Source organism: Leuciscus leuciscus, assembly GCF_965113295.1.
Source record: "Leuciscus leuciscus genome assembly, chromosome: 16".
In the NCBI taxonomy this organism is placed as follows: Eukaryota; Metazoa; Chordata; class Actinopteri; order Cypriniformes; family Leuciscidae; genus Leuciscus; species Leuciscus leuciscus.
In genome coordinates, this window is record NC_138740.1 from 24,096,132 (window position 1) to 24,110,833 (window position 14,702).

At 34.4% G+C, this 14,702-nt stretch overlaps 1 protein-coding gene and 1 long non-coding RNA gene across 2 annotated transcripts; one reads left to right on the plus strand and one right to left on the minus strand.

Annotated features, from left to right (window-relative positions):
* Positions 1–2,036: 2,036 nt before the first annotated feature.
* kcnk12l (potassium channel, subfamily K, member 12 like) lies at positions 2,037–7,899 on the minus strand. The gene is made up of 3 exons (XM_082142161.1): positions 7,714–7,899; positions 6,508–7,318; positions 2,037–5,335 (listed from the first exon to the last, which is right to left on the minus strand). Exons 2-3 carry the CDS (start codon positions 6,851–6,853, stop codon positions 4,326–4,328), a joined length of 1,356 nt encoding a protein of 451 aa, XP_081998287.1. The 5' UTR covers positions 6,854–7,318; positions 7,714–7,899; the 3' UTR covers positions 2,037–4,325.
* A 75-nt stretch (positions 7,900–7,974) lies between these two features.
* On the plus strand, positions 7,975–10,502 carry LOC309476860. The gene is made up of 2 exons (XR_014198396.1): positions 7,975–8,204; positions 8,235–10,502. It is a non-coding gene; the product is annotated as an uncharacterized lncRNA (long non-coding RNA).
* The last annotated feature ends 4,200 nt before the right edge of the window (positions 10,503–14,702 follow it).

Consider the following 14,702-nt stretch of genomic DNA (forward strand, 5'->3'; position numbering starts at 1 on the left):
AAAATGTAATTCTTGATATCAAAAATGTAATTCTTGATATCAACAATTGAATTCCTGATATCTGTAATTATATTTTCACTAGTGAAATCTCACCATAGGCTGCCATTCAAAATCAATTGTTGATATCAAGAATTGATTTCTTACTAGTAGAAATATAATTGTTGATATCAAGAATTACATTGTTACTAGTAAAAATGGCAATTACTGATATCAATAATTAAATTGTCACTAGTTGAAATGTCTATTCTTGATATCAACAATTGAATTGCTACTAGTAAAAATTTTCATTTTTGATATCTGAAAATGTATTTCTGATATCAATATTATTTCAGATATCTAAAATGGCTTTCTTTACTAGTAACGATCACATTCATGATATCAGAAATTAACATTGTCACTAGTGAAAATGGAATTATTGATATCAAAAATGAACATTGTTACTAGTAGGAATTCAATTGTTGATATCAAGAATAGATATTTCAACTAGTGACAGTTTAATTCTTGATATCAAAAATAAAGGTTTTTACTAGTAAGAATTGTATTTCTGATATGTGTATTCAGAATTTTAACTAGTAAGAAATCCATTTTTGATATCTGTAATAGTTTTGTCGCCCTTTTAACATTTAAAACACATGTAGGATATGAATTGTTGATATCAACAATTAAATTCTTGATATCAACAATTTAATTCTTGATATCAACAATTTAATTCTTGATATCAAAAATGTAATTCTTGATATCAAAAATGTAATTGTTGATATCAAAAATGTAATTGTTGATATCAACAATTTAATTGTTGATATCAACAATTATATTTTCACTAGTGAAATGTCACCATAGGCTGCCATTCAAAATCAATTGTTGATATCAAGAATTGAATTGTTGATATCAAGAATTGAATTGTTGATATCAAGAATTACATTGTTACTAGTAAAAATGCAAATTCCTGATATCAAGAATTCAATTGTCACTAGTTGAAATGTCTATTCTTGATATCAACAATTGAATTGCTACTAGTAAAAATTTTAATTTTTGATATCTGAAAATGTATTTCTGATATCAATCAAATTTCAGATATCTAAAATGGCTTTCTTACTAGTAACAATCACATTCATGATATCAGAAATTAACATTGTCACTAGTAAAAATGGAATTCTTGATATCAAAAATGAACATTGTTACTAGTAGCAATTCATATGTTGATATCAATAATAGACATTTCAACTAGTGACAACTGAATTCTTGATATCAAAAATAAAGGTTTTTACTAGTAAGAATTGTATTTCTGATATGTGAAACTGGAATTTCAACAAGTAAGAAATCAATTCTTGATATCAACAATTGATTTTGAATGGCAGCCTATGGTGACATTTCACTAGTGAAAATACAATTACAGATATCAACAATGATAGTTTTTACTAGTAGAAATTCAATTGTTGATATCAAGAATTATCATTTTAACTAGTGACAATGTAAATGCTGATATCAAGAATTAGCATTGTTACTAGTGGAAATGTAATTTCTGATATCAAAAATTGCCATTGTTACTAGTAGAAATCTAATTCATGATATCAATAACTATCATTTTAACTAGTGAAAATTTTGTTGTTGATATCAAGGATTCATATCCTGCGAATGATTAAAAGTCAAAACGGCTTGCCTATTGCCATTCCCAGGATATAAATTGTTAATATCAAGAATTATAGTTTTTACTAGTTGAAATTCATTTGTTAATATCAAGAATTATAGTTTTTACTAGTTAAAATTCAATTGTTGATATCAAGAATGAACATTTTTACTAGTTGAAATGTAATTCCTGATATCAAATTTTTTTTTTTTTACTAGTAGAAATCTAATTCCTGATATCAAGAATTATCATTTTAACTAGTGAAAATTGAATTGTTGATATCAAGGATTCATATCCTGGAAATAAATAAAAGTTAAAACGGCTTGCCATAGGCTATCTGAAATTACTCTCCTGCTTATTGATATCAGAAATAACAAATGTAACAACATGTTGAAATACATATCAAGAATTAAGATTTAAACTAGTGAAAACTGAGTTCTTGATATTAGGAATTTATATTCGCACTAGTGACCACGTAATTATTGATATAAAAAATTAAGATTTTTACTATTAAGAATTGTATTCCTGATATGTGAAATTAGTAAGAAATAGATTTTTGATATCAACAATTGAATTTGAATGGCAGCCATATGGTGACATTTAACTAGTGAAAATACAATTACAGATATCAAGAATTATAGTGTTTTACTAGTTGAAATGTAATTCCTGATATCAAAAATTGACATTGTTACTAATAATCCAATTTCTGATGTCAAGAATTAGCATTTTAACTACTGAAAACTGAATTGTTGATATCAAGAATTCATACCCTGAGAAAGAATAAAAGTCAAAACGGCTTGCCATACCAACACAGCATTGCTGTCTGTCACTCAGAAACAGATAGGCTATTTTTTGAATAAATAAACCTCTATGAATGACAAGAGGCTGCTGTAACACAGATGTAAAAAGTGTGAGTAGTTATTTCTTTTGAAACACAAATGATGATACCAAAATAAATATTCAACAAAGCAGTAAAAATTGCCTTTACAATATACAATATCTACAGAATCTATACAGTCTATCTACAACAACAAAAATAATTGAGATGACTCTGTCTTTTAAAAGACTGATGATACTTTCGCATTATATCCATTTTGCTAAAAGTCTATTTGCACATAATTGTATTCATTTTAGATCATTTGTTTCTTAGGATACGGCGTCGTGATAGAAACGATCAAACAATGAATAATACTGACCATCTCTCTTTGATTTGACACTTGTATTTCTTCCTCCGGGGACTGTCTCTCTGTAAGTGCCGTGGCTTCATCTGCCTGGCTCTTGAAAATCAGTCTGTTTTCGCGAAGAGCCGTTAAAGTATCTCTCCAGAAGCCCAGTGTGATTGCTCACCACACCGGCCAATCACTTCAGCATCAAAGTGACTCTGAGAAGCGATGTTAACCATTAAAATCACATTTGTTTATAATGATTTTTTTTTTTTAAATTGAAAGCCGTCTCCTCTTAAGAACTAAGCCATTCATGAATGCTTACATTCGCCGTCCTTGTGATCTACAGATGTAATTGGCTATTTTAATTTTAAGTTATTGTCTCTGTACTGTATATTACAATAATAGGCTAAATGTACAATTTACATCTTTAATTGCATGCAATAAACGCTCAAACCTCTGATAAATTAATTCCCAGCGAACAGTAGGCTATGAGATCAGGGTTGGGAAAAATTCAGAACTGAAAAATTGCCTGTCCTTTAGTCAGAGAGTGTGAATTATAATTGAATTATCCAAAATTCCATAGGAAGTTGAACTGGAATTTGGTTTGGAATTGCAATTCAAAGAAATTCAACACAGCAAATTAATTTAGGGAAATTAAGTCTTTTTCAATATTTCCTCAATAGTCCTCAATGGTTTACTAAATATGTTACAATATATATAAATGAAATACTATTTAGATTACAATTTCTATAGGTGGCATTTCAAACATCTATCTAACTATCTAACTAACTATCCATCTATCTATCTATCTATCTATCTATCTATCTATCTATCTATCTGTTTATCTGTCCGTCTGTCTGTCTGTCTGTGTGTCTGTCTGTGTCTATCTTTCTGTCTGTCTATCTAGTCAATGTTTGTTTTAAAGGCACACTATGCAGTTTCCGTTTTTCTCAAACAGCGACTCTTTAACGTTACCGTCGTAAATACCACTCGCACAGAGCCGTCTCTGCACTCTTTCGACTGCGCTTTCTTCGTTTTCTCCGTCGACTCTGCCATGATTTACGTCTGAAATGCGTGCTAGTGTCTTCCATAGAGGCTGCTTCCTATGTTGTTGATGTATGTGACGTTGTTGATGTATGTGACGTTGTGCCGTAAAGCAAGTCATGATTCTCGCGAGATTTGTCAGGGCGCCACCTCTCAAACTTGGATTGCTGCAAGATGAACGATAGTCTTAGTGGTTGAAACGACGAGGATGAGTAAATAATATAATTTCCATTTTTGGAAGTACTAACCCTTTAAGAAACCTAAACTTGACAAAATTTGTCATGAATATAAATTAGCATTATAAATTTGTTGAATTTCAAATAATTTTAATTATACGTATATATTTGAATTACAATTTAGAATTTTAAAGCCAGTCTTAATTCAGTTCTAAATGGTACACAACCCTGAACTGAAAGTCATGATTAAATCCTGTATATCTTTATATGCAATTGATGAGCAATATCCAACGTCATCTTTGTCTAACTGAGCTACCTGTCGACACTTGTCTCCTGAAGGCGGTTATTCATGATAGCAAAGGCGCCCACTCCACCAGAGAAGCCGTTCTGGCGAACATGGCTTTGTCTTGGGTTACCGTGAGCGGTCTCTGAGAGTTGCTTTTGTAAAATTGCCAAAGAAACCTTGTTGGTCATAAAGTCATTGACTGAGATCATTTCTCCAGACAGTCTGCGCCCTGTCAGATAACCTCCATCTGGTCCTAAGCCAGCGTCAGTCTCACTATCACAAACTGTTTCCACTGATGCATTAGTGAAGCGCTTTCCCGACGCTTCGTTAGCCGGGGCAGGGTGCACGGCATTGCGTTTTTGAGCCCTCTGCCGGGAATTTCCCGGTGGAGGGTGGTGGTTGTGCCGTTGGTTGGCAATGCGCGGGAAGCAGCAGCAACAGCAGGCCCGACCTCGACGCCTGTACGGACGGCAACGGCAGGGACACTGAGGCCTGTTGCAATCCAGTTTGCCGAGGATCCAGTTGAGCGTCTGCTTGATGATGATGGAAATGACATTGAACAGGGAATAAATGCAACACACACCCATGAGGATGAAGAGGCAGTTGCCGAGACGGTAGGCCTCCTGAGCTTTATAACTTTCCCGTTGGCTGCTTACTACATCCCCGAAGCCAATGGTGCTGAAGGCCACAAAGCAGAAGTAGAAGGACTCAAAGTAGTCCCAGTCCTCCATGGCAGAGTACAAGGCAGACGCGCAGCATGCAACCAGCAGGGCTGCGATGCCAAGAATAAGCATTACGTAGTAGACCGATGGTTTCCAGCCCTCCAGACTGTCATCCTCGCTCCTGGCCTCCTCTCCTCCCACGCCGGAGCGCCGCAGTTGCCGCTCGTGACACCAGCGCATGATGTAGGCCAACATCGTGATGATGCGCTCCAGGAACAGGTTGAAGAAGAGGATTGTTCCTGCACAGCCAAGGAGTCCATAGAATATCAAAAAGATCTTACCTGCAACCGTGACGGGAGTGGTCATGCCAAAGCCTGGAGGGAAATAGGAAACAGGAAGTATTTTGATTATGTATTTTTAATACATTTATTAGGAGAAAAAAAATAACGCACACACACATACACACACACACACAAAGTTGAATAATTTAGTCCTCCTTGTGTCACTCCAATCCGCTGTGGTTTTATGTATTCTGTGGGACACAACGTTTTGAAAAAAAGACTAGAGGCTGTTAAGCTTCAAAACTGATTAAAAGAAATCCACCATATGGCACTATATTTCAAGTGTTGTGGACATTCAATTTAAGTACTTTTCAAGTGGTCATGAGAACAAACAACAACAGCCAATAACATTTGACATAAATCACGTCAAACCAGGCAGGGCAAGACCGGGAAGTTTGAAAGATTTCAGTTATGGCAAAGGGGAATTTCAAGTTAGAAATGCAAATGTGGCTGTGCATTGCGTTTTTACTTTTGTTTTATGTAAAGGAGCAGCTTGGATGTTTTGTAGAAAATTCTGTTTTTGGGCCACGGAAAAAAGAAAATGGCATGGGCTCAGAGCTACGAGGGCAAGTGATGACAGAATTTGCTTCTTTTTTTTTTTTACTATTCCTTCAATGATAAGCATGGTAAAAAAAAACATTTAATAAAAAATAAATATATATATAAAATATATATTAAAAAAATAAATATATATATATAAATTCTTATTAAATAAGTGAACAAAGTTGATTTGGTCAATGGAAATATTTATCATATAAAAAAAAATATTCTAGTAGCCAGACTTATTTTAGTTCCATTGATACATTATTATAATTTTTGTTAATATTTTGAATTCGATATTATTGTTTTAAACTTAAATTTTTTAATTAGATTTTATTGCTTTTAACTTTCATTTTAAAATAAAGTTTTTGTTTTCTTAAATGTCTACCGTACAGTATATTAAATTTACATTTTTGTTTATTTAGTTTTAGTTAGTTTAGTACTTCAACTTTAAACAAATTTTTTTATGTTGCATTGGCAACTAGTTGAAACATAATAAGTTTAGGTTTTTAATAGGCTACTTTAATTGATTTCAGTTTGATTCGTTTTTTATGGTTTAAGTTAACAATTATAACCATGCCTGTAGCTCAAACAGTAGAGCATGGTGCTAACAATGCCTTGACTAATTACCAGGGAATGCATGAACTAATTAAAAAGTAACTCACCAATAGTGGAGATTACTGTACCAACAAAGTAGAAGGCCCCTGAGAAATCCCAGCGGGGCCTAAGTTTGTCCACACGGATCCCAACCACAAAGGCCTCCTCATATTGCCTTAGCAGGACCTGCAGTGATTTCAGGTTTATGCTGTTTTGCTCTGTGAAGTTGGCCAACTGTTCATCCCAGCGCTTGTGAGCCTGCAGCTCAGAGGGATGCTCGAGAACGGAGAACACCACCGCCCCAAACAGCAAGTAGAGGAGGATGAGGGCTGCCAACAAGCCAAAGCGGGCATTGTCTTCATTCAGGTGCAGTGGGAGGCAACAGCTGTTGCTGACATCTCTTCCACGTGGCATGACTTGATCATCAGCAGTAAATGACAAGAACAGGCAAACATGCACACAGACACAAGAACACACTCACTTTCAAAACGCACACATAAACGTCACCACAATGGGCTTTAGAAGAGGTGTAGAGTCACATGAAAGCCATATGTTTGCAGATACAGTTCAAAAATGAAGGACGAGCGTGTACTGGACAAAGTTCTTCATGTCCATTAACATTCTGCAGGATTCATAACCGCATCACTTTCTCCAGTGGCACTGAGACAGAGACCATCGTAAAAAGCAGGGTTATCAGGTAAAATGACACATGGTTCAGGAAATAAGACCTCAAGATACACCTTTTGGGTTAGCAGGTAACAGTAGGCAGGCAAGCGCAAGATTGTTATCTTTCCCCATCTCGCTATCCAAGTATAGTTGGTGCCACACCAGTCAGTAATAATGTTGTGGTCCTCATGTGAAATCATCCTTCAAAGCAGGCTGAGAAAAAGAAAAACATATATTGCCACTTTAGTGAAAGGTATTAGAAGGAAATTCCCTTAAAGTGCAAGTGCAGGCTATTTACAAGATCACTAGATCCTGACTATTTAAAAATGTAAATAAAAAAAATATATCAAGCACACACACACTACAGAATAGAACATTATGTTTTATTATACACATATTCTAAATGTTTTAATTGTAGGCTATATTTGGTTTTTAAAGGCAATTATTAAGACTAAAACTATTTAAATGAATTGGATCCCTGATTATCAACAACAAACATGGCTGCAATTATTAGGAAATGTCAGTCTCATTTTCCTTATTTAAGTGATCAGGAATAATTTGGTTATCGCAAAGAAACTTTTAAAGTGGTGAAATGAAAGGTTACCTACCTGATTTTATATTTATTTTTTTATTAAGAGCAGCGATGTTGTCACCAAAGTCCTTCAAACATCACTCCACACAACGTAAAATTCAAACGTTAAGTTAAACTTAAAAGGCGCCGTCTATTCGTGGCAAGTGTGAATCCTTGGCAGTGCGTGATTGAATGATGCAGCCGAGGAGTAGTGACAAATGAGAGAGAGAGAGAGAGAGAGAGAGAGAGAGAGAGAGAGAGAGAGAGAGAGAGAGAGAGAGAGAGAGAGAGAGAGAGAGATGTAATGAGCGGAGCAGCCTAAGGTATCAGTTGTATTCATTCCACTGAGAATCATTTAAATCCTAAAAAGGTTCTTTCACTGATTCCTTCTGTGGTCTTTTCTGCATTACGCCATAGTCTTTTGGTGTATTATGCATCACTAAATCGTTCACTCAACCGATTCTTGACTGAATCAAGTCTTATCTTTTATTCACGTGAATGTCTACTAAGGGAGTGTATCCTACTGAGGTTGTTTAAGGTCTATATATAGGTATATAGGTCTAGCACTCTGCAGAGAATTTCATCAGTTGGACCTACTGAACGAATAGCCTGTAGCATAGCCTACTATTTAGAACTATTTTTGTAGGCTGCTATTGTTGTCTTTTTTACATATCTTGAAACCAAAAACTTTATAAGCAGTTATACAAATAAAAAAACGTTCATAGTCAGTCATGAAAGTGTAACGTGATACAAATCGAAGAGACTTTAGTGAACGAATATTATGAGCAGGCTATGTACAGTAAGTAAACGAGAATGATTTGTTCATTTCAAAGATTAGTCAATTCACAAAAAAAAAAAAAAAAAAAAAAAACTGATAAAAAACTAAAATGTTGTGCACTAGCTGTCCATGTAGACACACAAACATTTAGGGTAGGTAGGGGTAAGATTACCTTTTTCTCCCGACCATAGATTAAACAAACCTCATCTCAGCACTTTAGATGAATGGCTACACAATTTTTAATTTCGTCATTTCATCTGAATATCAACATTTGTGAGATTTAGTCAGTAACAGTTTTGAGTGATATTATAGTGATTTATGACATCTTATTATATTAAATATCATAGGTTTTGTGTCTATTTTCTCATGAGAGATTTGTGGACACATTAATGTTTTTAGAATTGTGGAGTAAAAGTTATAGTCTTTATTTTTAAGTAAAAAGATAAAATTAGACTCTTGGGGTAAGATGACCTTTCCTGCACCTTACCCCGGTAGAGTCCGTCTTACCACTCTTTTGATATTTGACATTTTGTCTTATAACCACTAAATTAGCAAATGTTTCTATTTATTTCCTATAACAACACATTGGCAGATGTATCATCATCCTGCACATGCTAAACATGTGTTACAATTTAAAAGTAAATCCACATTGTTCACATTCGGGGCATCGTCCCCCATCCTACCTACTAAGATCTTAGGTATCGAGCTCTCAATCATATAATCTTCAGAGAGGCAGCAACATAGACATTGGAAGGCGGACTTAATTTACATTTATTTCCATTGTAAACCGAAAATTATCTTATAGCAATCAACAGTTGCTGACAGAGAGGTTAATTGTAAATTTTCGGCATACAAATGTAGCCTACATGGATTTTTGATTTATTAATCACCTGGACTTATCACTTTGCATTTCATTTGTTATTCCCTTATATTCATGTAAGGCAGTAAATTTACTACAATAATATTTTGATAACATAAATGCCATTAAAAAACTAGGAAACGACAGTAGTAATGGAATGTTGATGCAAATGATGCTTACCATGGTAATTTGTTTTTAAGGACTGATGTTATGATAAATACCTAAACGGTCACAAATCACCCCTACGCCATTACAATCTCTCTGAAAATGCAACTTCAAGGACATCCAAGTACAATTTAAAAGCTGTCAGACCACCATATGCTTGTTGCGTTACTGACATTAAAATATTGCTTTGTTTGATGTCGACAGACAGAAATATAGCCGTGGTACTCAGTTTCTATTGTGAGATGTGCTTAGATGGCTGAGACGACATTGCTTTGTTCTCTCTGACCAGCCCACCTTTGCCTTTCATCTTGGTTGCCAGCTCACAAGACTGTATTCCCCCATCATTAGAGTACTGGTCATTGCTTGTAAGTGCCCAGGTGCAGTGGAGACAGACAAGCGCTCTATCAAAAGAGAGTGTGGTATTTTATTCATAAACTTTGTCCTTATTGGAAGACAAGTGTTTTGTCGCATAACCGAAAAGACAGCAAAAGCCACGTCTTGTGTTTGTATTATTCCAAAAGCAGCAGCGATAATCATCGGTTTGGGCTCTGAGTGCTACACTGTCTTTAAAGTCATCAAGAGATCTGAGAAGTGTGATCTGCATAATGTAATTCATCACAGGTGCCGTGTGATGAATATAGTGATAGCTCATTATGGAGTCTCTGTCCTCTTATTTTTCCTCTCTCTTTTCGCTTCATCCACCTGACAGTTCTCTTTGTCTTTCTTTGTCGTCTATGTGTTAAAATCAGTGCTCTCAAAACTGGCCTTCACACTGCTGCCTGTAAATGAATAAATCATTTGTCATTTGATTATATATGTATTATGCACTTTAATGACACACAATACATGATCAGATATGAGCACTTTATTTCAGATTTGAACTAGAAAATTAAAATCTCATCTTTTAAATATAAAAACTCAAGTTTTAGGTAATAAGTGACTTTCTGTATAGTGAATATCACAGTAAATATGAAATCAAAAGAAATAACCAGTAAAAATCAGCATTATACATCATTGAAAAAAATTATACAAGCTAACAGGTTGCCCTCATAAATAATTATTCAAGAATATGAAAAACAAGCATACTCAACATATGAGAGTTTAGATAAAGTCAGCTAGATAGATTTGTTAGAATACAGAGATAGAGGGAGAAAGAAAAAAGGGGGAGATATATTTTGGTCAGTAAAGAACAATGAAGGCAGTGACACGTATATCTATAGGGTCTGAACTCTAGAGGCAAACACCAGCACGTTCTTCTCAACCTCAGCATTGAGCTCTCGCTGCGAAGCCCTGGGATTCTTCTTCACAAAGTCAGCAATACTCTGGATGCATTCCCTCTGAGGAAGGAGAACATCACGTCACAAATGTTTGTCTGCTTTATAATGTGTTCTGTAATAAATTTATTAGAAATTAATGTTAGACTTTAATGGATTAGATTGGTTGGACTGTGTTAGTATTCATTAGGTATACAGTACAAAGCAACATAATTTACAGTACAACTGTGAAGTGCCTAGGCCTAAAATCATAACGAAAAAACATATATAGGTATTTGTAAATTATTTAATTATTAATGATTTATATTAGTTTGAATAATTTCATTACCAATTTCATAATTGTGCAACATATTGTCCAAAGCCACGGCTGAACACATGAACGCACACAGCAGAGTCTGCAAAGCCTATATATATATATATATATATATGAATAAATAAGTATAATGTATAAATAAGCTTTCCATTGATGTATGGTTTGTTAGGATGGGACAATATTGTATCTCCAAGATACAATTATTTGAAAATCTGGAATCTGAGGGTGCAAAAAAATCGAAATATTGAGAAAATCGCCTTTAAAGTTGTCAATTTCTGTTGGCGATTTTGCTGCATCCACTCACAAAAATACATTTTTGATATACTTAAGGTAGGAAATTTACTAAATATCTTCATGGATCATGATATTTACTTAATATCCTAATGATTTTTGACATAAAAGAAAAATCGATAATTTTGACCCATACAATGTTTTGTTGGCTATTGCCACAAATATACCCGTGCGACTTATGTCAGGTTTTGTGGTCCAGGGTCACATAATGCTTTCAAGCATAGCTTGCCTCTCCGAACAATTGCCTACCCTACCTTTAACCAACAAACTAGAGGCATCGACACTTTAGATAGCAGAAGAAAAACATTGAGCATTTAAAAAATATAGGCCTATATATCACTACTTGTTCTCATGCAGAGAGAAAACTACTGGGCAGGGAAAAAAGTGTCATCATTCTGGCTTGTTTGTGACTGAAGAAATGTTGTGTTACAATTGCCCTAGGCCTATGTAGTACAAACGCAGTAGTTTTTTGTAAAGAAAAGAAAAGAAAAATTCTTACCCTGTATGCATCTATCTGGCTCTGCCCAGAGAGTCTGTCCAGAAGCTCACGGCCCACCTGAATCCCAGTGACAGCAGTGAGCAGATCTTTACACTGTACACTGTCAGTCTTCAGCCAGCCCAGCAGAGCCAGCTGCAACCCGAACACAATCACAATCATGCTGGTTAGAATGCAAATGAGTTAAGACCATAGTAAAACATGGCAGTGGATCTCTGTAGTCTTCATTTTTTATTCATATTTGGCAGAAAAGCTGCATGTGACAGAATTGACGTTTGTCACACCGACCTGCTGAATCAACTGAGCATCTGTCATCCCGTTTGACTCCGCCATACTTTTGTTGTTGTTGAGAAGTTCAATATGTTATTAATGTATGCGATTAATAAATGAGTAAACTATGAACTACAGCTAAAATTACGTTCCTTGCTTTTGTGACACAACTTACATGATCTTCCTGTTTACACCGCAGAGTGTTCTTCTTCCTCCAATGAAATCAGATTTATTTTCGCACTTGCGCCCCCTTATGGACGGGCAAGTCATTACATCAGTATTCTTAATCACAAACATAATTTCAAACAATCTAAACATCAGCAAAAACATAACTTTTATAAATAAATAATTACATATAAAATACCTATGTATGTATGAAATCATATTATTATCCGAAATGTTTTAACATCAGAATTCATAATGAGAAAGCATATTTTATTGTTTAAAAGTTAAAGTCAGTTACTATATTTAAAAATTAAAACATACATGAATATCTTCCTAGATTCATGCAAAATTTGCATGAATAAAATAAATGTTTCAATTACCCTGTCCGACTTTACAAAATGTGCACTCATTACAATCCAAATTAAAGCTGTCTCAGGAACTCATTACATGGATAAATGTCATTAGTCATTTTAATCTGAACCTCTTTAGCCTTCGAAAGACGAGGAAAAGAAAAGAAAAAAAAAATCTTGTCATAAAAGAACAAGTATGTGTTGTTCATTGTTTAAAGAGATTCCTCAATGTTTCAGACACACTTATCCTCTGGATATATAGTTCATCGAAAAAGTTGATATTCTGTCTTAAAAAAAAATATATATATATATAGATAAGTAAATCTTTTTAGTGAATGTGTCTCTTTTACTATAGGTCACCCCAAAATAAAATATTCTGTCATCATTTACTCACCCTTATGTTGTTTCAAACCTGTATGAATATCTTTCTTTTGCTGAACACAAAAGATATTTTGAAGAACGTCAGAAATCAAACAGTTGATGGACACCATTGACTTCCATGGTATTTTTTTCCATACTATGGAAGTCAATGGGGTCCATCAATTGTTTGTTTACCCATATTCTTCAAAATATCTTCTTTTGTGTTAATTTTCTACGTTTATAATGTGAACCCAAAGACATTAATATAACTGGTAACACACATCTACTACCAACAGGACAGAGGATTTATAACAGCATTTAGCAATGTGACCAATAAGCAAAAGACAAAATAAACGTATTTGTGTTGAATCATTTAAGAATCAGATATAACCTTAAACATTGTGGTATGTAGAAGTAACCATAAGAAATTGAAGTCAGAGGAAGTAATGAAAAAAAGTAGAATACTGACATAATACCAAATAATATGGGTTTAATCAGCAAATTAATGTACATAAATAACACCATAAAATAAAACAGCAATGGGTTAATCTTGTCCAGCCTGAGAAAAGTGAAAGTCATTTGGATATTCCATTTAAATAAGGGAGGTGATTTCCCTCGAAAAAACTATTTTGTTCTTTTCGAGTCACATTTTGTAAAATATTTGAATACAGTACTGATTATATGACCGACATATAGGCTATATGTGTGGTCATCTGTCCTCTTTAGACTTGCTGAATGATCCAAGCTGTTTAGTGTTTACATCTTTAAGCAGTTCAAGTTGGCGTTGGCCTCGCCGATAAAGATATTCTATGTGCATGACGTCAGTCTTCTTGATGGCAGAGTTGGCACGGAATTCATCACGTATTCTCGGTAAGAAGCCCGGCTTGTCCTGTGCCGAGCGCAGAAACTGCCGATACAGAGATAAGACCTGTTTCTGTAGCTTGCTGTAGCGCACCATAGTGTGCTAGACAATAAACTGACAGCGCTGTTGACGGGTTTGACAGTGGTGACTTCAACCTGCGAAGGGTAGTAATGTTGTCAATGCATTGCATTATGTTTCAAAACATCAGATGTATGTTAGTTTGTTCTGTACAACAGGGGTTTTCAAACTGGGGTCCGGGTACCCCCAGGGGACCGCTAGAGAGTGCTAGAGAAAAACTATGTAATAAATGTAATAATTAATCCTTTTGGGTAAAAAAAAAAGAAAAGAAAAAAGAGTCATGACAAAACGGGTTTAAATAAATAAACTGTTGATTTAAATAACTAAATAATAAAAACGACTAAAATAAAGAAAAAAACAATACATTAACAGTATACAGTAAAAGATTATTGTTGGTTTAACTTAAAATATTTAGGCTAGTTCACTGAAATTACATTTTTTAATTCAGGTTGGTTTAATAAATAGAAACTCAAAATATTATGTTATGTGATGTGAACCACATTAATTATCTAAGTTGATTTGGCAAAATAAAAAAAGTTGCAATAACAAATCATATGTTTACAGTACAGACTATTATGGTGAGTATAAAAAAAACGTAATGTGAGAGAAACGAAATATTTCCCCAAAAATATTTGACACGTTTATAACATAAATATAAGTCTTTAAACATGAGAATAGCCTAGCTTTCTTTAAAAAATTTGAATTGGGGTCCCTCGCATGAGGATGGTCATATTTTGGGGAGTTGACGTGACATTTCAAGCAGTG